Genomic DNA, 24,977 nt, shown 5'->3' on the forward strand with positions numbered 1-24,977 from the left:
GGGCGAGCTGGCCCGGCCGAAAGAGTGAGAAAGAGAGAGCGCGCGAGAGAGTGAATTGGGAAGAAAAAAGGTGTGGTGAAGCGTTTCGAACACGCGCTACCCTGGGCCGAGATTCCTGTTGGTATCTGCAGTATTACCATACCTGCCTCCTCCCATGCAGGCATACCTACCTACATACATACGGCAGCAAGTACTTTGATACACATACGTACCTACCTTGCCAGACATACATGTCTGAGAAGGAATTGAGAGAGAGAGAGAAAAGTAGAATGCGACGTACCTACAGATGTCACCGAGACCGCATGTATCATGGAATATTGAACTGATGCAGGCCTGGCTACACAAAACACCGTGGCATAACTCAGCCGAGCCCGTCACAACATTGACAGCCTCTGGTAGGCAGGTACAGCGATAATCACGGTCGTAATCGGCCGTGATCGAGGTTTCAATCCCCCGGGACACCTTGCGAATGCGACATGAATGCAGATTCCACATCGGCTGGCTTGGGGGATCCAGGTCTAATGCAAGCATGGAATAATTGGGAAAGACCTCCTGTTTGTCGCCTGGCCTCTTGCTCTTGCTGCCTTGCAATCTGTCTTCCTCCGGCCCGCGGGCGATGGTCCTTCTAGTGAATGAACTGGCTGCTCGTGGGAAGTTGGGAGACTGGAGAATTGGGAAATCCATTGACTTTTGAGATGTCTCTTACCCGTTCGGGGCTAGGCCGGACGCACCCTGCAGCAAGCCCAATTTGGAGGAGCAATAAATTGGAGCCATCTCTCGCATCTACTACGACTGAGCTAGGTACATCGAGGTGGATTTCGGCGTCAATTAGTTTTAAAGCACAGTTCATACCTAACTGTCGGATATTATTGACTGGATACATCGAGATCAAGGGAGGGCGTTCCGGTGAGTCGAAAACAAGTCCCTCGCTGGGTACGGAGTACTACATAACATACCACTACGACCCGATACCAGATACCAGATAGGCACTTGAGAAGATAGAAAAGTGTGAGGCGGCAATATGCTCAGGCGGAGTTGCATGTAGTTATGGACATTCATTCTGAGAGAGAACATGACATATGTACATGTATCAATATAATAATCTGTTTTTTTTTTTGTTTTTTTTTTTTTTCATTTACTAGTTTGTCGGGTATCTGACGTGTTACATATCAAGACCTTTTCTGCGTTGGTTCGTTTCTTGCGATCAATAATAGCACAACGCCAGCTGCTTCAATCAATCAATGAACAAACGAAACCAAAGACGACGCCCTGCTCAAGTAGGCATGGCGTCCGTTCGTTTGGGCTTGGTTGGTCTGGTCGCTTCGATCAAACCCATGCAAGCGAAACCCCTGGTTGCGTGCTTTCCCTGTTCTTCCCTAGCCTCGTTCAGGGAGCCCCCAATGGTTGTAGGCCCGGATTCTGCCCGGAGAACTTGGGAAGAGATGAGAAAAAAACAAAATGCGACCAGAAACCTGACGGGAATGGCAGCTCGGTTAAGGGACCCGGCGGCTGGTAGGGGTCAACCCTGGACCTCATCATGTCTCTCCGTCTCTGTCGCCCCCCAGCAGACCCAGCAACTTTACGAGCTTGGGCTCCAGTTGTCTGGGCTGCTAGGGAGCTAGGGAGCTTGGGAGCTAGACTCCAGCCAGCCAGTCCTGGACCTGGAGGGGTTGCGGTCCTGACTGGAGCGCGTCTGGGGGGACGACGGAGCTTGCCACGAATCCCGCCGACGCGCATCAAATCGCTGTGCATTGGCACAGGTATTGATTCCATCATCGCCAATCTGCCATCCAATATCTGGTAGGTAATTCACGTCAAGTTAGGCTTGAAAAGTGGCTTCTTGGTCGTGGGTACTCCGTGCTTGCAGAGAGGTATTGCTCAATAGACGCGATGAAACGACGATCTTGCGTCGTTGCGCCCCGATGTGAATTCCCAAGTTGGAAATTTGGGCCCCATCAATCCCATCCATGCCTTACCATAGGGATCAGACGGCCCTATTCCACCCCCTACGACCTACATACATACATACATCTCATGCACCTGCCTACATATTGGCATTTCGTTGGGTTGGATGCTGCTGACCTCTTCTCTCTGATTTGATATCCGTTCTGCCGTATCTGCCCTCTGGTGCTGATGCCAATGTCAGTACGGGCGGGTAGGTAGCCAGGCAGATTATCTTAACCTTAGGTACTGTCCTGCACGGTAGGCAAGGAAGGAACGCTCCTTAATTAGTCGACAAATGGAAATAGCGGCTAATAAGCAGCATGCCCAGAAATACGTGCGTACCTGCGATTATTGATGCATCCAATCGATTGGTCTACTTACATAAGATTACATACATTGGAGGCAAGGTAAGAGCTGACATTGGAACTTTGGACACGGGCGCCCTTCACAAGCACTGGAACAGCACGGAGGGAAAATTCTGATCTTACCAGGTTGCACAGCTATCCCTTGGATCCTTCAGCAGCATTCGGCGCCGTCGCTATCATGCCTGCCCACCCCCTTTCCTATCAAAATAATGCAATGCTGCAGTTGGCTGAGATGCACTGCAACCACGAATGCAGGACTTTGAAACATTGCATCACCACGACTCACCGGAACTTGGATCCTTCCAGCCTACCCGAATACCACTGCACCGCACAGCAGCAACCCGTCATGAACTACGAGGTGAACACCTGCGTGCGCAGCACTGGGCGTCTGTCTCCTAGGGCCTGCCCTGTCCAACCGGTGTCGTCTCTGGCATGTGTCAGCTCGTCCGTCCGTCCATCCATCCATCCATCATCCACTCTCGGGCACAAGCACGTGCTAGCTTCTGCCTCTTCTCGTCTTCTCCCAGCTGCGCTGCCTGGCCCGCCCCCGCAGACCCGACTCCGACCCTGACTAACCACATGCCTCAAACATAATCTGAGCCGCTGAAAGCCTGAAAGGCAGAGTCGAGACTTTGCTCGTTGCGATTACTCCTTTCTATCCGTTTCATCTGCTTGAAACACTCACTTGTTTGACCCTCGAACAGCTCTCATGCGGCTTGCTGCATTGGGTACTGCTTACCCTTCAGCTGAACCGAAGCCGAACAAAATACACACACTCTCTCGGGGTGACAAGTCTTGGCAGAGACGGGTCGCGCTTCGAATACCCGACTAACCTCGTGTGTGGTGGGCACGACGACTTTGGTTGAGGGTTGCATGTAAGTCAGGCCCGCGGCGCAGGTGATGTGGTGATCCCCAGTCACATGACGGAATCCAGAAGGTCTTCAGGTTTCGAGGCCAATTTATCCGTCAATCAAACGGCTATGGAGTACTGCGTTCTTTTTCTCGAGCTCTGCAGGTCCCCGGAGTATTTCATGTGTTCTGCAGCTCGCTTCGTGAGATCCCGGTTTGTCACTCGGTTGATAATCGATCGCTTGGTGTGCCACTGTGGGTGGCCACACCTGCTGAGCGAGCCTATCCGCTGTGCTTTCGTTACGCTGCCTGCGCTAAACCATAGCTTATTCGAACCGCAGCAAGCCCTTGCTCGTGCCGAGGGGTCCTGCCGAACCATCGCAACACACCAAGCTCTTCATCTAGTTTGTATATCCCACAATCTATATTGAATATCTCGACGGGTACCGGAGGATTGGATATGGACTCGGCCATCAAGTGGGATGCCTCCTTTATGACATTGCAACGTTGGCAGCCGCCATGTGGCCTTGCTGATCATCTCCCTCGTAACGAGAACGTGTGCCGACAGGTGCCTCCGTCAGCCCCTGAACTCTCTCTATATATATACACACTTGGTCCTTATTTGTGCCTATCGTCGGCACAGCACCCTTGGTTTCGTCGAGATACGATCTGCTAACCCGCGGCGGGACGATCTCGGCTGATTTCGTTCTGTCATTAGGCTCTTTCTAAATGCACAACAGCATCACTGCGTGGCTGCCGGGAAGCAATGAGGTCATGGCATGCAGGCCGTTCATTAGTACTGGAATTTCATCAATCGATCAGGCTTTCCCTCTCTAAATCGCTGGTTCCCTTGCATTGAGGAGATGCGGCTGGCTTGATCGTGTTGCGGGCCGCCAGGTGAAGAGGGCAGCGGCGTAGGATATACGGCCCGGCTCTCCACAGACCTGTTATGGAGACCACAGCCAGTTGCAACGCAGGCCAGGTTGGTCAACCATTCTCCACGAGGGTCGAAACAACACCCGGAATTGTTCAACGCTGCGTCCGGATCAACGGAATAATTCGTTAGAGGTGCGTGGTTCATTGCTGCTACGATATGTCGCATTGCTTCACCGTTTATGGCGCCACGCAACCTCGGCGGCGCAACAAGATCTTTCCGTCCGTAATCCAGCCCGTTGAGTCGTACAGGCCGCTGCCGCCCATATTGCGAATTGTTGGCTGCAGCAACTTGGGAGCGTGGTGGCTGCGTCTGACGACTCTCACATCATTCGGATCTCCTGCAGCCACATCATCCCCGGCCGCCATGCGTCAATTACATCAACCGCGGCCAATCACGAAGTGCGGTGAAATGTATTGCGCAACGGGCGATGAAGGGGTTATATGGTACTGCCGAGAGGGACAAGTCATTCTGCTCGCCCGGCATCTTATCCATTGCGGCTTTTAATAAGTTGATTAATGTGATATCTGGCCACAACTCGTTTGACATCATTGCCAACTAACTCACGATACTGGACTTGCTGGCTTCACCACAAACCTCCTTATTTTAGTCGGGCGGTGCTCTGCCGACGCTTCAGGGCCGCTTGACGCATTCATGGCCCGTGTGGGTTGCTGAACGGTTGACACAAAGCATCCCATTTACATTCGCCTCTGGTCTTCAGTCACATCGATGAAGAAATTGCCAGTCCCCCATAGATGGCTGATGGAAGATGAACTGTGGGGGTCTCGGTATCTGGAGCGTAGGCTGATGCAAAGAAGTATAGCTTAAGCGTATGAAGCCATGTACACTGGAACCAAATGATTTTGGGGATGATGGCCAAATAACTCCTACTGTCCGTTTCCTTCCTGGGCTCGAACGAATCGACAAGCCGAGTGGCAGAAACCCTGATACTGATGTTCCTGGTCCCCCTATCTTGGCAACAGGTTCCGCATAGGCAAAGCCACGAATCTTGATTGGCAAGCCAGATTTCCGAACTTGAGAAATGATGCATCCACACGAATGTCTGGGTTCATTCCCCGGCAACAGAACACGGCCTTGGCATATGTGACCGAGACGAAGACTATGCCTTTGCAACCTTCATTCAGACTTGCAATAAGGTTTGACTGCGCTCCTGAAATTGTCAAGCCAAGATGGTGGCTAGTTTGCAGTGAAAAAATCCGTAGCTATTTTCTCACGGCAAACTGATTATGACTCCAGGAAGTTAAGCATCTATCCTAACTGGTCTAGGATATAACAGTAAGCTTGGCGTATTCTTTCCCAGTTACGAGACGTGGCATTGCTTTTCTTGTTGGTATGCTTGCTAATGTTCAGCATGGTACCTACTGGAGATACTCTGTGTTAGGTATTGTATTGACCCTAGTTGTCGACTACGTTGGTAAAGAGTAATTCAGTTGATTCACCATAAAAGCAGCATGATATATTGGGTACTGCGGACGACAATGACCAGAGTTCAAGGTACAACGAAGCATAGCAGGTTACAATCATGCACTCTTTCCAAGGGATAAAAATGCCAGGGTCATACCCATGGTGCGCCGTCTGTCAATGTTGGTTTAGGAGAGCCAGTCGGGTGCTGCAAGCACTATCCGGCAGGATTTAGCGAGGCCGGCTCCAAACAACAATCTTTCCAGGGTCGCAAGGGAAAGACTGTGTTTAGCCGTGAATGACAGGAACTTCAGCGTCCCCGTCCCCCAAGCATTTCTTATCTTGGGAATGCCACCCTACTACATTGGATATTGCCCCTTTGCCTTTATCGTGAGTACAGTGTTGGTCGCTTTGCATACGTCCATCTTGCCCAACACTTGGCTTCATGGTATAACCAAGCCGTACACCCCCATAGGAGATATGCGGAATAATGACCAAGTAGCTTCATTTGTCTTCATGTGGAATTCATATACCCAAGTACCAAGAATTGGTTTATTACTACCCAGTACCAGCAGTGTATAGAAGCAGAGTTCATACTGAATCATACTGTACTATATGAAGCCGGCTCTTAGATTTGCACCAACTGCTATCAAAGAGGGTAATACCCTATATAGAAATGGAGAATGTGCGGCTGTGACCTCGTTGCCTAAGAGGAACTTGGATAGTGTTTTTCTTACCCGGCGCCCTTGGATACGGGCTCACTGGGTGATCCAACATTGCTAAGCATTGGCTTGTTTATACATACTATCATGGGAAATGCTGATAACAGATCCAAGAAGTGAATGGCAAAAGGAGAGTTGCCCCTGAAGAGACGATGGTGAAAGCCTGTTCTCCCTATGTTATCTTTTGTTCCTGTATGCATACCTATGTAACCATCTTCACACATGGAATGGGGTCATGCAAGGTCCAAGAAGATCTGGCCATCATGATTCGACGCCCACCCCCGAAGCCTCGACGAAATGCCCCCATAACGGCCAGTCTTTCAACAAGTTTTGTCTCTACCCCTTAGGCACGAGTGGTTTAGTGGTAAAATCCATCGTTGCCATTTAATTAAAACGAATTCTCGATGGGTTTTCTACTTGCAGTGTGTAATACGCGAGGCCCCTCGTGGTGGAAAGTGAAGCCAAAAATGAAGCCAAAAGATGCCATCGTGGGATCTCTTGGTGGATATTCCCTTTTGACCCCTGAGACTGGCACGGGCCAGTTGCAGGGTTTGGAGCTGGCGCTAGTGGAGTCTAGCCCTAACCCAAAGTTTGACAGACAGCGTTGGACAGACTACAGTTGCTCCAACCCACCACTAGAATAACATGGGCCATATACTACCATAAGATGTCTCATTTTCAACAAATCAGGGGATGTGGTCTAGTGGTATGACGTTTCCTTAGCATGGTTAAACACGCATGGAAAAGGTTCTGGGTTCGATTCCCAGCCTCTCCAACTGATTTATTTTTGCCGCTCTCACGAAGAGATGGTGAAAGTCTTCTTTGCTTTTTGGGCATGTCTTCCCGGTTTTTGCTGCTGTTCGTAGACGGAATCCCTCCAGTTCTCTTGCGTCGCGACCCAATTTCAGTGTTGTCTCAAGACTTGAACCAGGTTTTCAGTTTTGCTTTTGCTGAATGTGGTCGGTCGGGCTACATATCACAGAGAGCCTGGAACAGTGCAATGAATTATGCGCTCGTAGTATTGATTGCGTGTCAACGGTAAACCCAGCATATATACTTGTCTGCATTTCGCTTCAGCTCATTCAATCCGTATACTATGGAATTGCAGCATACCACTCCCTCAAGAAGTGCCCGATATTAATCCACCGGGCACTGGTATTCATCGCGAGGAGGGGGACGAAGAGCAGTCATTCCACTCCTACCAGAGCCATGCCCGAACGTGTCGCGAGGCTAGTCGCATGCACATTGATAACAGTCCTGGCTCTCTGGGTTGCATACCTTGTTCCGTGCTTCACTATAGCAAGAACCAAGCAGTCGACTTCTTCGGGCCCCCAGCAGCAATCGACGAGACTTGAAACTGGCCGTGGCCCGATCATGATGAAGCAGCAAAAGATAGTCAAACGACGAGTGATCAGATTTGTATCATGCGTCGGCCTGAATAATGATGAGGAGTGGGTCGTGCTGTTGAGTAACATATATGTAGTCCGAAAAGCCGGAGCTGCATCACCAACAAACAAGCGTCTCAGCTTGTGTAGTGTAGTGGCTATCACTCCAGATTCTGACTAATCATCAAAATTCTGGCAACCCCTGTTCGATCCAGGGCACGAGCTCAATATTTTGCTTTTTGTTTTCCTCCCGTCTTTTTCCCCTTCTTGGTCCTGATTCAATCTGCATGATATGAACGAAGGCTTGGGCTTGGGCAGTGTGATTCAAGCAATTCATTGCGGCTTTTTTCAAGAATACTATGCTGAAGCAAGTTTCGCGATCGTCCAACCCGATCTTGCTTATTCGCCTCTTCTCATTTGTCTTCCATACCACGACCTTCCCACCAAATGAGCATATCCTTGAATGGGCGTGTCTGATATGACTGTTCGTCGCCCTCCTCCACATCTGGGTCCATGGCAACACTTGCCATGGCCCGCTGATGTCTGGTGCCTCCCATCGTACTTTGTCTCCTATGATGAGGAGGCATTTGATATGACGTGAGAGCGCAACATTGAGGCGGTGACGGTCTGACAGAATCTGCGCCGAACTTTTGCAGCCTACCAAGTCAAGAACAACGATTGATTCTCGCGCGACTGAGTCGCATCAATAGATGGTATGTCAATATCCTGTAGACCCTCGCGCATGATTGATGGTATCGCGTGTTGCAATGCAGCGTTGCATGGCAAGACCAAGGTGATATTTTGCGGGCGTGCCCGTTTGGCCACGCATAGATGGCGCGGGCATCGAAGTGTGAACTCCCACATTGTGGGTTGTACTTCGACTTGGCAGATGGTTCAATCTCGCACTTCGTGTTACCGGCGTTGAAGAAGATTGGCCAAGTGCGCCCGCAAGGGGATTCACGTGCTTTTAGTCGTTCTGCAAAGCTCTTCCACATTTCGGTGTAAATGCCAGGCTCTTTATGAGACTCAGGAACGCCCGCAGACTGGTAACTTATGTGGCCAACGAGATCGGGATCCGCCCTTCGCCATGCGTCGTTGCTGCCTCATCTGCACGCGTAGGTATCCGCGGCTCTCAAGACGTGACTGCAGAGTGCTACGCCGCCACCTGGCAGTCTCATGTGTTGACGGGCCCGTCGGGGCCCAGGTTGCAGGCCGATGCCGTCGATTGATACCTTCTGTAGCATAGGGTCTGTTGGGTGTCACCTTCCCTCTCATCGTTCGAGCCTCCTGGTGACTTGCCCATCCTCGTTACAGCGTCGAACTGGCGCTTGGCAACGTGTTCAAACTCGCACAGCTTGCTGTAGATGTCTTCCGAGGCTACATTGGGACTGTACGACCCTTCCGGGTACTGCATGGCGCGTGGCCGGTACTCTAACCAACCAAGCCAGCGTCTTGACAGTCTACTAGAGCTTATCACCAACCCTTACAGGTACGCCACCTTACGACCCGCGACCCAACAGTGCCAGCTGGGGCTTCGAGTGATAAGGGTCAAGGAATGTGGGTGGTCAAAAACAGAGATGGCTTCAGGTTTGGCGATGACGACGGAGAACCAGAAATTGTTCTCGCCGGAAGATTTACCCAACTTCCTTCGACCGATGAAGCGCACCGGCGTGCCAGGTTTGGATACCCCTTAATGTTAAGATTGACACAAAAAGCTTTTCGCGCATTCTGGCTGCATTTGCTTCTGCGGCAAATTCTTCATCGGTCACTGCGGCTGCTGCCTCTTGTGCTTAGACAGCATTGACGAGTGCCTGGTCCACTGCACCAGCATCACTTGCTGAGGGGGCAGTATGTACGGTTTAGACCATTGATGCACGTGTGGTGATCGCTGATGCTTCATCACCATCGTCATCCTCGCCATCCTTGCCATCATCTCCTAGATCAGGCTCTTCTGCCGGCGCCAACGAATGTGAGACGACGGGCATGTCGTTTAAAGCGGATGATGCTGTGTCTTGTTTCTGAAGGCTGCGACCTCGGAACAAGCAGAAGACTGTGCCAACGGCTCCAAAGCTGATCAGGCTCCCAACCGTCGTACTCCAGAGGGCGGGTGTTGAAGACCGCCTTCGGGCGACTCAGGCGACTCCCTTTGCCGAGGAGACCGGCGAAGGTGTTGGCATCCCAGCTCATAGGCAGACTTATGGAAATTTGCCCCCAAGACGTGAATCCCAGTATCGACTGTTCTGCTAGCCGGTAGGCGTTCAGGCTTGCTCAAGATGGGCCTCGCCGCTGAGTGTCCATCTTGGCGCCCTGAAGGGCATGTACTTGAAGGGTTCACTCCTAATGGCAGTCACGTTAGCTAATTGATCTACATGAGAAAAGAACGCGTGTCAACTTACTTGTACACATCAATTGCCCAAGTGCGGCCTTCGAAAGGTCAGTCGCCACGGACAAGCAAATGATGCAGCGAATCATTAACCATCTCTAATTGTGGCCATTTATGTATTATTGTCACATGGTCGGCCGGAGGCGTGGATGAGCCGCTGTGGCCCAAGACAACGGTCTTGGTTGCGTTCATAGGGCACCGGGTTGGTAGTAACACGGTAAGGTCCTCAGGAAGCGCAGAATGGCCGTCGTGAACTCGGAGACGACATGGTGTGGCATGATCGGGGTCACGAAGTCGTTGAGGCGGACATCTACATCCTTCCTAAGGCCTTGTTTGATTGACCCAGTCAATGCGGGCGTGTCGAATCCGTTAACTACCAAGACGCATCGACCGGTCGTCCACCCGTCCCATGTCCGGCGGATCACGGGGTCAATGACGGAGAGGCAGTCCATTCAAGCCCTCGGAACGGTACCGATGAGGGGGAAAAATGAAGACATTCGAACCCTGCCATGGACTCGGAGCAGGCCCCATCTCCGCTGAAGCCCTCGTGGTTGGGCGGCAAGGGTGATGCAGCAAGAGTGATGCCAGGATGCTAGGCTGGCCGAGCGAACACCTCAGTAGAGGTATCCGGGTAATCGTAATCAACTCCGCCTTGCGTGGGATGAGGAATCAGAATTATTGACTTTTAACGAGGAAACTCTAGTAAGCGCACGTTATCAGAATGCGCTGATCATGTCCCTGTCCTCTGAAGACATCGCCCGCCGCTACCACTGATCGAATGCGTAATGCCGCTTCTCCTTCTGCAGCTTGATGCCGCTTCTTAGCCATAGCGTGTTGGCCAGTATGGCGCGGTACACCACGAAGCGCTTGCCGATGCCACCAATCTCACAACCGAAAGAGGTCTATCGAGGGTGAAGGGCGTTTGATCGGATTGTGACGCCTCTGTACAACGTGTAGAGCAGACGGCAATGGTTGCGACGATGTTGCTTCGGCCGGAACCCAGGCCGTCACAGTAGCATCCCGTATTCGACCAGGATCAAGAAATTGGCTGTTCGTTCAGACCCCACTCCCAGTAGGGAATGAACCTGGATTGGTATAAGTTGTTTCCTTGCACTATATCTGATGGTCAGCATAGCAGTCCCACGAATCGCTCGTTCACACAAATCGTTCACATCGCTCAAGGCTCAAAACAAAACAGACCATACCGGAATTTAGCGAATGCATCGCGGCCATTCCCGTCATGCCGCCCATCGTGCGACCAGAATGAGCACATAGGTAGCGGATATCGAAGCCAGGGTATCGAAAGTTAGGTGGTGCCATCAGATCAGCTTGATGCGGGTTGGTTACACAACAGACCAAGGATGTAAAATACTGTAAAAGGAAAGGACTGCCGAGCCATCTCGCTCAACAGCCGGGATGTATTTCTGTCAATAGTCGGGGTATGTTTTGTTCAAGAATCAACCAATTCATTAGCTGGGTTGGTGTTGACTGTCGGAAATCGTTCTATCCAGGTCGATGTTGATGGAATGCCGCTATACAATCAACGTAGCGCTTTGGTGGATGCATGCAGGGAGTTAATTCATCAGCAAGGTCTCCCTTCCCCCTCTCTTTCCTTGACCACGTCCACGTTCACGAGTCTTGGTCTCTCCTCAGTATGGGTCGGGCCCATACTTCTCGTTATCAGTGCCATCGGTTTGACCAAGACGGCCCTTGGTCGTTCTCAAGCTCAGCTTGCTGGCATCGAAGATGGGTCGCGTCCAGCCGCCCTCACATCTTACCGGCATACTCATACCGGCTGTATACCATAACATCAGATCAGCTCTCTCCCTTTCGAGCCTGCAAAGGTGGATGGGCGGGGTGGTGAAGAGAAAGAAAAGGACTTACCTATGCCCGTCGGAGGGCTGTTGACAAAGACATTCTCCCAGCGGCCCGGGGGCACGTCGTAGAGCTCGTGCCGGATGCTCAGATGCGGGTGCGATTTGGTGATCTCGTACCACCACGTCCACGCCTCGCGGTGGAGGGGGCCGTGCGCGAAGGCGTGGGCGTCGTCGGCGGACCGAAAGTAGCACAGCATCATCAGCTGGCTTCCAGTGTAGGTCTCGTTGGCGGTGAGAAACGTGGTCTGGCAGAGAACTAGGGAGATGGTGACGACCCGTGTGAGCTCAGATGCAATATGTATATGTGAGTCTCAGGGTCGAGACTTACAGCCATTGTCGTCCTTGCCTTCCTCGAGGGCAGCACGCATACGCTCCAGCTCAGCTCCTACTCTTTGAAGGCCGGGCGAAAATGTACCCAGAGGACTGTTGTTTTTCAACCCAAAGTCAGCAAAAGAACATCTCAAGTTCTACAATCTTGGAGGGGTTCAGAAAGCTTAGAGGCGAAGATGAGCGAGGAAAGGCATACGTACTGGGTAGATCGCGCAGCCAGCATGACCAAACAGACACCGTTTTGGGAGGGCGAAGTCGGCAAGGCGCCGTCGGGGCCGGGGATCTGCGCCGTCCACTTGCCTCGGATGACACCATCGGCCAGATCATTTTTGACCAGGCCTGCAGTCATAAGGAGGGTCTTGAGCAGGCGGCAGAGCAGCAGCGTTGGTGCCGGCAAGAGGGCGAACCGGAGCGGCAGACAGACTGCGAGCAGGCATTGGACCAGGGCACCCATGGCCAGCCATGTTGAGATGGTGAAGTTGTTATGCATAAACTGGATGAATAGATGTCAGTTGATAAACCACCACGATCGGCTGGAATGAATAACATACCCGGTAGCTGAGGATTTTAGTTCCTTCGTAGTCGCGTTGATCCTTGGAGGGCCAGGCATAAGCCTTGACCATTGGTGAGAACTTCATCTTCCTTTCAGATGGTTGCGTTAGGTAATCAGCAAAGCTTCAAGCGAGATGCAAGTAGAATGCTACTGAAATTGATATGAGAGAGGGTGTGTGCGGGTCGACAAGAAAGCGGTTGTGAGTATAGCAAATAGCGTAGCAATGTTGTGTTGTGTACTTTATTCCTGTACGGTCATTTGACCTGGTTGGCATTGAATTCGATTGAAGTAGACAGAATTCAACGGGAGCACCGTTTCATGGCAGGCACTTCCATCCAAATGAGGTCGTCCCCAGAAGGTGAGCTTGTTGTCAGGTCAAAGTGAGCCAAGGCCGTTTTGTCTCACGGGTTCTCGCAGCCTTGACGGACTTGGCCTTTTGCATATCAGAACCGGGCGGTCAAAGACGCGGGGAAGTAAATACTTCCTATTTTATGTGCACGTTGCCAATTGTCAGCTGGTATCAGTGAGAGCTCTCTTGAGTGTTTGCTGTTGTCGCTATCCCCAGCTGAGCTCAGTGTTGGTTGAGTTCAAGACTCGCAATCCCGAAGAGCAACGTCAATCACGACAATGAGAAGGGCTGAATCAAGATGCAAGTTGATGGTAGCGATGGAGACTGATGGATTGATGCATCGTGTTTGATTGATACCGTTGCGCAGCGGAATACCACTGCTTACTTGCTGCATCGCATCAGGCGCAATTCACACACACACACACACACATCTATCACCAATGATAAATGCAAGCGAAGTTGATGACATTGGTGGCTGATGATCTTCAGCCGGGCCACCCGATCGGGCTGGATGTAAGCTTGTCCAGGTGGTTTCAACGGTTTCCCCCATTAGGAAGGAGGGGGCATTCTGCCTTTTTTGGTGCAGCTTGCTACGCGGGTCGACTTCCGCGACAGTGCTTCCTGCAACTCACTTCCAGATCAGATGTTAGCTCTACTTGTAGAGATCAGATCAGCGGACTGGGCAGTTCTCCGGTGATCAATCAATTGACAGCAAGAAACAACACCATACCTCACGACAAGTCTTTTCAGAAACAGGAGAGATCATGTTGAAAAATCCGAATTGACATTCGATTCCAGAGGCTGGTTGTTCATCTATGTAATACCCTAAATTCTTTTTCCGATCGCCGCGTTGTCCAGTACCTAAGATGATGTACTCCAACGGTCGAAAAAAACGCCATCATAATTTCCTCCACGAAATTTGTGTAGATGCCCAGCCCAGATTTGTTGTGTCCCTTCTAGAATCTATGTATCCTCCAAGCAATAACATCTGAAGCGCTGGTATGTCAAAATCAAGCGCTGAGGGGATATCGCTGAAAACCAAAAATTTCAAGACCGCCCGAAAAACGCCGAGGCCGTTAAGATGTCCCTTCCCAATGGGCAAACCAAGTTGTCCGCCCAAATATCCCGTAATAGCAAAAATGTCCGTAGGTAACTTTTTTTCGTATGCGTGCGTGTCATGCGCCCGAGGGGTAGTTTTCCCATGCAGTAAGCAACAAGTCATGTTGTTGCTTGTCGCTGTTCCGAATGGAGGAAAAGAGGTAGAAAGTTTGGGCCAGCCAGTTTGACTTCCCCGACTTCAACTTCCCCTCATTTTCATTTCCTCGGTCCGGTGGTCTCGTAGTGTTTCACCGCGGCCTCGAGCTCCGCCAAGCTCGAGCGGTCGCCGTAGGCGTTCATGAGGTTCTCCGCATGGTGCTTGGCCGAGTCGGGCGCTGAGGGTGTGGTGAACTGAGAGGCAGCTTGCTGCTCAGTGTGGAATTGCTTGAACTTGACGACTCCGTAGCCTGTAAAAAGAATCGGTGTTAGCCTCGGGTATTTCTGCTTGTTATTTTGGCCCCAGACCAGAGCTAGGCGGCTGGAGAGGGTGGAAGTGGCCGGGAGACCCCTCCTTTTTGCCTGTTCAGGCAATTGGGCGGGAGGAATAAGCAAGGAGGGAGGTACTAACCAATGCCCACAGTTGCGACTGCGACGGGAACCCTTTTCATGGTCAGCATCTTGTTGGATTTGTTGGCGCACATTGTGAGGTTGGTGATTTTTCCTCTTGTTCTAAATTTTTTTCTTCCGTTTGCAAAAATCGTACGATAATTGTAGCCGGCCGAAAAAAAAGTAGAAAGGAGGAAAGAGAAATGGGACGGGGTTTTAGTCTGAACATACAGCTTCTTTTCAACGCGACTGGCCCTATGCAGTTGGGGGAGGTATGCTGGGTACACACCAGTGGTGGTGGAGAACGGCCGGGTCGAACGTGGCAGCGACATGATTGATGGGAAGAATACGGTACTGTATTTGCTCGGGGGTGGTGTGGCGCTAGTAGTACGAGGGGGATTGATCGTCCGTGGAAAGTTTAGGTAATTTGAAGTTAGAATATCGTATGAGTAGGTGTGTATGTATGTATGTATGTATGCAGTAGGTGGTAGTAGCAGCAGTCTAGGTATTGTGTGCAAAACTACTCAGGGTGTGGTCATGTGTGTTGTATGCTTCTGTCTCCTTTGGGATGAGTGTGGTGGTGTGGGAGGCGCAGGGGGATATATCGAGGTTTAAATGACCTGAGAGTGTGTGTCCTCTGGCTGGCCTGTTCCGTCAGGAGAATATTCGAGTGGTTGTGCAGTGCAGCGCTGGAAATCTTTGCTTTGCGCCACTGTAACTTTCTGATACGAAGAGCTTCGAAGTCCGGCGGAAGCGTCCGAAAATCGAACGAGGGACATGCGAGAGTTATTATTTGTATAGGACGACAAAGCAGCTCATTATGCTGAACAAGTGGAAATGTCCAGGTCTCGCAGAGTTGAGAGCTCGGTCACATTGTGGAGCGGTCCCGGCGGTGGTGAGTTGCGAGGCAGCGAAGCTCGATGCGAATAATTGGAGCCGCTCTCGCTGGCGAGTCGCGACTCAATCAAGTCATCTCAGAAGCGACGCCAAAATAACAGGAGACGGAGCCCGTCTAGCAGCTGTCGCGGGCGGTGTGGTGGATACCGGCGGTCTTCACAAGCAGAGAGAGGCAGGGGGCGAGTTGCTAAAACTGGAGGGGAGTCTAGAAGAACTTGGCGGCCAGCAAGGGCATGTGTCAATGTTTAAATAGAATCGCAGCTAAGGAAGGGTTTCAAGAAACGCTGTCGACAAGGGCGCGTCGTCGGGATATTTAAGTGTGTATTCTTGAACAGATGTACATCAATAGGCAAAACCGCCAAGCGGCCAAGTTCAGTGTTCGGTTCGTGGGTGTTTGGTCTGAACCGCGGCAATGGGAAAGGTAGAAGGAAAATCTGCCTACGAAACGGGCAGAAGGATCGACGACGAAAGCCTTGGGCACGGCAGCGGTTGAATGCCCTGCTGCCCTGCTGCGCATCTTACCGTGCTTGCATCTTGCAGTTGCAGTTCGCCCATCCATCTGCTGCCATCTCGGGCCAATTCTGGCGAGGATCCCTCCCAAACCGACAAGCCGACAGGTGGGGTTGGGCCATCTCGTGCATGCATAAGAAAAACCAAGCAACTTGCTGCAAGTTCCGCCAGTCATACAACATAGCAGGTCTCGTCTGACACGCCATTGTAATGTTCTGCCGAGCGCCACTAACGGGAAAGAAGCAAACAAACAAACAATAATACAGTCCGTATTCTGCCACTGCCGTGGGTGGGCTTGTTGATGCAGGTATCAGGAGAATTAATGCAAGCGTGTTTTTTGAAGCGGTTTCTTTTCGATCGATTTGGGCAGCTTCCACGCTTCTTGGTTGCTTGGGCGGCTTCTTCCCTACAGCAGCTCCCTAAACCTCCTAGAGCCTAGGAGGGACCCGCCCGAACGTCTAGCTCCCGCCGGCCCGTTATATCCAGCAGGGGGGGCCGGGGGCACTGCTGCTTGTTTGAAGACGCAACGCAACGGGGTGTCCACCCGTGGGAAAACGGGCCCCCTAGAGAATGGAACAGCTCACCAACTTGGAGCCAGTCGGAGCCAGTCGTCTTGCACGGAAATCATATGCATTGTCAGATGTAAGATGTGGGATTCGCGTACTAATGCTTGCTTCCAGACCGCCGCCCGGCGACAGCCTGGCCAAGGCAGGGAATGATACCTGCTCCTGCTGCTGCTGCCCTACCCTAGCACCGCAGTATGCCTACGGGGGCAGCACCAGCACCAGCACCAGGCCGCTCTCCACCCATCTCTTGGCCGTGGACCCCTTCGATGGAGCTTCTTGGCCTGCACCCAGATCGACCCTAACCTGCCTGCCTTCTGAGTTCCAGCCAGGTCTCGAAACAGGAAACGGCCATACCATATCGACGCTAACTGCCGAAGATGCTTCTTGGGCAACCAGGTGTCGAAACAACAAACGCATACGATCAGATCCATCACAGGCTCGCCAAGCTACAAGCAGCAGAGCTGAACAGACTAGCCAACAGAGCCTTGTCGCTCTATGGGTGGCATTTCCCGCCAGTCAACACCATGTACCACTGCATGCAGATCGCACCTATCTTCCATACCAAGAGATTTTGATGCTATTTCCATCCATTTCAAGCAACCCGAAACCCAACATGCGGCAGTTGACATGCTGTGCTCAGAACGCCAAGAGGATATTGACGGCACAAACAGAACTTGATTCGCGGACCCAATAAGACTTCATTTTCCCAGCCCCTGAACGCCCCAAGCCAAGGAAAAGGAAAGGAAGCTAAGTGCGAGCGAGAGGGCCGTGTTGTATAGTAGCAGTCACCCAACTCGCCTCTTGGTTTGGGTAAAAGAGAGCGAGACAGCGAGATGATGCCAGCCAATAGCGTCACCAGGAGGCCCAACCGGACCCTCCATATAGCTGTGTAACCAATGATAAGAGGCATGCAATAAGTGTATCAGGTTGACTATCTACCGATGACAATACGGCCATACACCCGCCAGCCCGCCTGCCCCTCCGAGTGGGCGACAGCAACAAGCCTCGGCATTTCTAGTTCATGTACTGTCAGTATGTGCATTCACATTCATGAGTTCGACCAAGGCAGTGTAAGCTTGCAGAAACGACCCAGACAGGCAATCAGAACAGTAGACGGCGACACGCGGAAGCACAAGCATCAACGTCTTGCATATGTAGTGGAACCACCGGCATAGTAGTACAGTACGCTACAGAGGCCCAACCCGACACGACAGCACAACACGCAATGCAAAACATTAGAATACATGTTCGGAGAGTGTTCCGTATCCCCGTTATGACCATTACTATGTGTCGCTACTGAGCGAAGAGGACGAAAATAATAAGGGCCGCGGCAGTTATCGTTGCTAACTATCATATATCATTGCCGACAGAGAGCAACAGGTAATGAGGATGGGCAGTCTAATAATTCACAGACCACCAAAAAACCGAAATTCCCCGAGAAACGCCTTGGATCCATACCCTCAAGAGCCCTCAAACACCGAACAATAGCCGGGCGCCAAACTTGACCAAACAAACATGTGAAGAGTGTGCGATGGATGCAGTCGCAGCCAGGAACAGGCAATGCCTTCAGTGCTGCGCCATGGGACCTCCGACAACGACGGCCTCGATAGTATCGCCCGTTTCACTCTCGGCCGACTCCTCCTCTAGCTCTTCGTCCTCGTCTTCATCGCCCTCCTCGTCTTCTTCCTCTTCCTCCTCGAGGTCTTCGTCGGCGGCCTGGTCTGGGTCGTCGTGCCCCTCTCCCATTTCTTCATCCTCGTCCTCTTCGTCCCGCATGGTGTGGTCCGCCCCATCGCCTTCTCCGCCTTCGTCGGCTTCCTCTTCCTCTTCCTCTTCCTCTTCCTCTTCGGCGCCGTGGTCGTGGTCGTGATCGTGACCGTGACCGTGTTGATCCTCGTCACCGTCACCATCGTGCACCATAGTCTCGTCGACCTCTTCCTCACCATCTTCATGCTCCTCGTGCTCTTCTTCCTCATCATCGGCATCCCCGTCGCCCTCCTCCTCATCTTCCTCGTCTTCCTCCTCAGCCTCCTGTGTGTTTCGTCTGATAAGGCCAGGGAATAAGAGAGCGGCTTCCTCATCGTCAAGTATATCATCCGGCACGTCGCTGAGGTCGCTCTCATCATCGGCCGAGTCGTGCAGACTTCTCGACGGACTGCTCTCGTGACCCTCGTGCGCATCATCGTCCTTCATTTCCACGTCGCCATCTCCTTGCCCGGGAGCCTCTCCAGTTGGCGTGCGGCTGTTGTTGCGTGACTTGCTGCTTGATACTGAGGTCCGTGACTTCTCCCTCGCAGGCTTGGCGGGGCCATCGATAGCACGCATGACGGCTTGTTCGGCCTTGCGTAGAAGATCCGGCCGTCGCACGCCAGCACGACGTGGTCGGGCAATGGCTTCTTGAGTTGCTGCCGCAGGCCCGCTGCGTCGGTGCCGGAATTCTCGACGGACTGAGGATTGAGTAGAGCAGTAAAGGGGTTGGCGGGTTTCTTCTCCTTTTCTAGTTCCCCCTTCTTGGCCTTATTGGCTTCGGCGCGCTCTTTGATGAGCGTCTCCAGCGGCGGGCCGGGTAAGTTCTTGCCGACCTCGAAGTAGAAGGCCGTGTAACTATCGTAGATAAGGTCATCCACGGCACCGGCCTTCATCAGAGCGCTGTTTAGTTTCTTGAGCTCGACGGCTTCTTTGAGGGCCTCGAACGCCGAGTGGTCCGACGTGTTCGCGTCCGTCGACCATTCCGTGATGCGCTCCGCGATGATCTCGAACTCTTCCTGTGAAACGTTCTTATACACGTCATCGATGATGGGCTGGATCTTGTAGTGGCTGCGGATCATGCGCAGGTAAGCAACGCAGCACCTCTGCCACAGGTCGTTAAAGTGGTAGAAGTCGCCTCCCTTCTTGCGGATGCGGCGCAACAAGGCCTCGAAGTTGGTACGGTCCTTGAGCGTGACCAGGAGATTGACCATAAAACGCACATACTGCTCGGTATAGACGTGGTGACGGCCGGGTCGCTCGGCGTCGCATTTCCAGACGTTCATAACCATGGTTTTGGTGAACATAGTCTTCTGAAGTACCTGGAACGCGGACAGAGCCTGGAGCACTTCGGGGTTCTCAGCTTTGTCGTCGAAGAGCAGCCTGGCATGGCGCATGATGATGCGATGTTGCCAGTTGGACTTGTCCTTATCCTTGAGATGTGTAAGGGTCTCAATGACGAATGGTTCCCATTCCTCCGTGTCATTGATCTCTACCTTCGCTCCCTTCTTGATGGCAAATGGCTGACGTTGTAGGATGTCGGCTGCCTCTTGAGGCTCGAGGTCTCCACGCGCCACAAGTTTATATACGACCGACACGATCTTGTAGTGAGGCTCAAGAATAGGATCTGTCCCGGATCGAGGTTTGGGCAGGGCCCAGACAGCCTCAACTGACTCCTCTAGGGCCCTGATGAGTTGCTCCACAGTGGGTCGGCTTTGGCGGTCGTAATGGTCCAAAGTGGTGTAAGGCTTCTGATACATCTTCCAGATGCACTTGGCACGCATGTAGGAGTTCCTGACATGGTTAGCATAAATTCTAGATAAGCAAGGCGGACATGTTGTACTTACTTCCATTCCTTTGGCTTAACCCCCATAGCTTTGCGGAAGAGCCGGGCAGCGTACTTCCACACTTTGTAATCGTCCATCTGCTCATGTATGATACGCTTATATGTGCCTCCACCCATGCTATTCTGGATGAAGAATCGCTCGTGATCCGAGTGCTGGAAAGGCTCCATGGCGAAAGGCTCGCGGCTAGAGGCATACATGCGCATACCAAATTTGTGGTACAGCTCATGGATGGCCTCGATCCCCTCGGTGTCGCCCGGTTCAGGTAAGGCTTTCCAGGAGTGAGATAGCGCAAGGGTGTAACAGTGGATAGCGTTGCGCTGGTATTTAACAAGCTCGGCGCGCTCCTTATTCATCTTTTCAGCAGTCCAAAGAACCGACTCGTCCAGCTCGTAATCGAAGCACTCGGCAAGCCGGAACCACGCGTCCCATTGGTCAGGGGTGAACTGGAGCTGCTGTCGAAGGAATGTTGCGCCGATCCGAAGGTCATCCGTTGCGCCTGGGGTTTGTCTGCGGTTGAGATCCACCCCCTTGAACTTGCTGAAAGCGATCATGCCAAGCAAGAAGAACCACCCGTGGCGCGCGAGTGAGCTGTCCGGGGTGTTAACCGCTACAGCATCAATGGTGAGACCACCCTTGAGAGCTTGATACAGTCGTAGCGGGTGCACTGGTCTCTTGAGGAATTCAGTAAAGTTTCGCAGGTTGTGTATCGTCTGTTGATTCGACTTCGTTTGGCCAATGGCTTGCTGCATGTGCTCAATGGTACCCTTCAAGTCTGATTTCAGGAGGTCCTTCATCGACATATGGTTTGCCAGAACAATAATCTTCTCGACAAGTGCAGAAGCATTGCGCCTCTCAAGTTTCTCTGGTGGGCAGTTGTGGTCCTCCACCTCCCAAGTACCAATGCCTTTGAGGCCGTATAGATCGAATAGTACCTGGCCGAGGTAGTCTTCCCAGTTATCTACTAGATTCTGTTTCAGGAGCTCGACGCGCATCATCTTGAGGAAGATCTTGTTTGATGACTTGCAGAATTTCCTGAGGCCTAGGACTTGATGAACAGCGGCAAGGTATTCTGCCAGGTCCGTTTCTGGCGTTGTGAACTCCGATCGGTTTTGATTTACACCAGCCTTCAGAATAGTGTAAAGAAGCGACCAATTTCGCACCTGCATTTCGCGAAGCTTGTTCAAGAAGGGCGAAAACTGGCATTGCTCGTAGGAGCAGTAAGCATGCCAACCCGGACCTCATCTTCGTACACGGAAGAGGTGTGGAGAAGGCAGCACAGCTTGACCAGTGCAGCAACGCTTGACCTCAGATGCCTGTCATCAATAATGTCGAAAGCCGTTGGATCGTTGAGTGCGAGCGCGAGGGAGTTGACAAGAAGATCGTCGACAAACTTGAGCATCTTGAAGAAAAGACCGCGCCGATCCTCAAGGGGCATACTGAGATAGGGGTCTCGTTCAAAGTCATTGACTACCATCTCGATGGCTTTCAACTTGCAGGAAAACTCCTTGGTCGTATACTTGATAGCCTGATATGCTTCATCCAAGCGGTTCCACAAGAATAACCGCATCTCAGTACTGGCGCCCAGTAAGAACTTCCACAGATCCCGGAGCCCTTGACTGGCGGTCTCGGAAATGGGCTGCTGTTTCGCTTCCTCTGGCTGCGGCGTACTGGGCTGCTCATCCGGGATCGGCGAGCCTGAAGATGACTCGGGGGTCTCCACCGTGTATACTGATTCGGGGTTGAGGACGGGTTCTAGACTGTCAATGACGGAGACCGGATCGCTTAGGTCGTTCTGGAACAGCCCCAAGAAGAAATCCATGGTTGTCAGTTTAGATATCTCCTTGTCCGCTGCGAATATCGATATCTCTGGCATGATCGCATTGTTCGGCAACCGCGGACTTATACCTTCAAAGTCGCTGGCCAAAGACTCGCGCAGGCTTTGCCAGCATTGGAGAATATGTTCCCGCGACACACCCTCGGTGAGAGTGACCAGGAAGACGGATGCCCATAAGAAACGCACCGAAAGTGCTTGGCTGCGGTCTGCCGGCCTCCTCTGACTCAGTTCCGCAGCAAATGAAAACCAGCGGCCAAGTCTCCCCTTGGTCTCGACACGAATACCAAAGTCCACGGCGCTATTAGGGTTCGTGATCCTCTCGTAAACGTCCAAGTGCAGCTCAAAAAGCATCTGGGCCATCCCGTCAACACTGTCAAATGCCTGTGGGTCTTCCGAGTTTGCGGCCTCTTCAAACTCATGTTGCATGCGATTGTAAATGTCCTCGTCCAGATGGCTGATAACCTGTACCACAGAGGTCTTCATGGAATCCGACCACTTTGAGGTGACGTAGGTTTCAGATATGACCCTGACCCATTCAAAGGCAATATCGCCTATGCCCATTCCGAGCTGCTTGGCTTTGGCGGCGAAGGCCTTGAGGTTCTTTGTCTCGTCAAACTCCGTCGTTTCAGCCTTGGACTGAGAGCCGGGCTTAGAGTGCTCAAGGAACAGGCTGAAGCCCACGGCGGAGGTCGCTTCCTTCTTGCTCAACAACACTCTGGCAATGTCCTCGTCGAATGCAGTAAGAGAATCCCGGAGATCAACCATAGCCGGTTTTGTCACCTTGGCAGTCCGTTTTTCGAAATCCGACAATTCCAAAATCTCCGCGAGACGGTCGAGCATGCCGCGATCCGTAACACCCAGGTTCTCTGCGATATTTCGCACATTCTGAAACAGGTTCTTGTCGGCGGCTTGGTAGGGTTCCAGTTGTGCGGAAAAGGGGTTCTGAGCTTCGACTGGTTCGTCCGCTACCGTCTCCCGTCTCCGAGTCCGCTTGCTTCGCTTCTCGACGACTTCTTCTGTTTCTCCGTCAGGCTGCAAGCCAGCAGCCGATTGTGACCGTTTCCTCGACGTTACGGAGCCGCTGCGTTCTTTCCGGGACCCACCGACAGTGATTGTGCTTTCGATTTTGCCATCTTTGGGCGACTCCACTGCGTCTTCGAGCGCGATATCCTGACTTGTACTATCTCCAGCTTCTTCTGTGGCTGTCCTATCCGCCGTCTCTCCTGCAGGCTTGGGCCGTTCGACTAACGACTTCTCGGTGGGCTCTGGCGTATCGGGCAATTCTGGCAGCTCGATAGTCGTAATCCTTCCGGGAACACCGTGTGTGGCCACGAAATGGACCAGAGTCATTCCTAAATCGGCCCACGATGCGGTTGGCACGGTCAGGATAAGCGGTGACAGATTTTGCAACTCATCATCCTTGGCGCCTTTCGGCGTTGCAAGTGTTTTGGTCGGATCTGGCAAGAACGGTATCGGGTCGAGATATCGTTTTAGGGCAGCAGGCATAAACTTCTTGGTGTAGGGTGCCATGATAGGATGTGACAGCGCCATGTCATCTGACAGAACGTGCAGCTGCTCTTTGAGTTGCTCTCCCGCAAAGCCTTCGGCGAGAGACGGAGGTTCGACCTCGTCAACTGCTGGATCATCGTCCAGCTCGATTGCCGCCTCCAAGCAGTACCTGCTGGCCCGAGCGCTTTTCAAGAACGCAGCGACTCGAGCCGCTTTCCTCCATAGTTCGGCATCTGACGGGTCGTGATCAAGGGCCGTGGCGTAGTCGCACAGAGCCTTATGGGCGCTTCGGAGTGTTTCTTCCTGGTTAAAGACCGTAGTTCTATCTTTGCCGGCAGATTTGGCCTTGTACTTGATACCGTCCAGCTCGAACTGACCATGGTTCTTGTAGGCCAGGTACAAGGCCTGGGGCAAACTGCTTCCGGTGCCATCGATATCCGCCTGCGCTACTTCGAGCGATTGTGCAAATGAGATGTCGAGAGGGAGGTTGTGAGCCTCGGTATGGCGCTCGGCGCGATCGAATTCAGTCTGCGCTTCGGTGTACTGGAATATCTCGGACTTGAACAGGTCATCGTATGCGTCGGCAGCTTCGGCGTATTGCTGGGGTCCCTGAGCATGGAGCTTCAGGGCGGTTTGGTAGCGTCTCAGGGCCTCTTCGATATGGAGCTCCCGAGTAATGTCGACCTCGTCATCGATGTTTTCCTCGGGCTCGACATTGATGGGGTTGAAGGCCGGCTGCAGATACTGGATCAGTCATGCTCACAAGTCGGAGGGTTTGGTTCACACGAGGCGTACCATGGTGTTTTGCGGTTATGGGTAGATATTGATTACGCTAATCGGAGAATTGGCCGTTCGCATCACAATTGATGTATAATACACTTTCAGGTCCATCGCATAACTGCTGCTAGGTACTCGGTAGCAATGCGAGCCAATCAGCTCGGTGTCGCCGGCAGTTTGCAATCCTCAGTCGCTTCGTAGGTTATGTTGTGGAGGTGGAATCGTGGTGGTTACAGGGGGGTTGATGATGCAGCGGATCGCATTTCGTAGTCGCGCCTGGAGTTGGGAGAGGACGCGCCGTGCGGTTCGGAATTGCCCATTAATAAATTGAATTGGAGATGGATGGATTGGCTGCACCAGCCAGCCAGCCAGCAGCAGCTCCAGACGGACAAAAAGATGACGGAACTCGTTAAAGCGGGATGTGGGCCAGGTACCGTGTGGCGCGAGCTCCCCATCCCTGCTGGAGACTGTGGCTGAAGCGCCGATTGAGTGCGCTGGAGGGCGATTGTTTAGATTGCTAGAAGCTTTCCAGGG

General features: G+C 52.3%; 5 protein-coding genes across 5 annotated transcripts; all 5 read right to left on the reverse strand.

Moving 5' to 3' along the window:
* Positions 1-8,795: 8,795 nt before the first annotated feature.
* Positions 8,796-9,035, reverse strand: PG997_014569 (uncharacterized protein; the record flags this gene model as incomplete). The annotated part of the gene is made up of 1 exon (XM_066818883.1): positions 8,796-9,035. The coding sequence occupies one exon, from the start codon at positions 9,033-9,035 to the stop codon at positions 8,796-8,798; it is 240 nt and encodes a 79-aa protein (XP_066661071.1).
* A 1,157-nt stretch (positions 9,036-10,192) lies between these two features.
* Positions 10,193-10,456, reverse strand: PG997_014570 (uncharacterized protein; the record flags this gene model as incomplete). The annotated part of the gene is made up of 1 exon (XM_066818884.1): positions 10,193-10,456. One exon carries the CDS (start codon positions 10,454-10,456, stop codon positions 10,193-10,195), a length of 264 nt encoding a protein of 87 aa, XP_066661072.1.
* Positions 10,457-11,653: 1,197 nt separating this feature from the next.
* PG997_014571 (uncharacterized protein) lies at positions 11,654-12,849 on the reverse strand (the record flags this gene model as incomplete). Its single annotated transcript, XM_066818885.1, has 5 exons — positions 11,654-11,799; positions 11,889-12,137; positions 12,210-12,304; positions 12,412-12,704; positions 12,763-12,849. The coding sequence occupies 5 exons, from the start codon at positions 12,847-12,849 to the stop codon at positions 11,654-11,656; spliced, it is 870 nt and encodes a 289-aa protein (XP_066661073.1).
* Positions 12,850-14,427: 1,578 nt separating this feature from the next.
* On the reverse strand, positions 14,428-14,852 carry PG997_014572 (uncharacterized protein; the record flags this gene model as incomplete). Its single annotated transcript, XM_066818886.1, has 2 exons — positions 14,428-14,618; positions 14,780-14,852. 2 exons carry the CDS (start codon positions 14,850-14,852, stop codon positions 14,428-14,430), a joined length of 264 nt encoding a protein of 87 aa, XP_066661074.1.
* A 3,444-nt stretch (positions 14,853-18,296) lies between these two features.
* PG997_014573 (uncharacterized protein) lies at positions 18,297-24,464 on the reverse strand (the record flags this gene model as incomplete). Its single annotated transcript, XM_066818887.1, has 5 exons — positions 18,297-19,070; positions 19,109-20,270; positions 20,324-21,519; positions 21,561-24,410; positions 24,462-24,464. The coding sequence occupies 5 exons, from the start codon at positions 24,462-24,464 to the stop codon at positions 18,297-18,299; spliced, it is 5,985 nt and encodes a 1,994-aa protein (XP_066661075.1).
* Positions 24,465-24,977: the final 513 nt, after the last annotated feature.

The sequence above is a fragment of the Apiospora hydei genome (assembly GCF_038363865.1).
Source record: "Apiospora hydei strain CBS 114990 chromosome Unknown utg000010l_segment0_segment0, whole genome shotgun sequence".
Taxonomy (NCBI): Eukaryota; Fungi; Ascomycota; class Sordariomycetes; order Amphisphaeriales; family Apiosporaceae; genus Apiospora; species Apiospora hydei.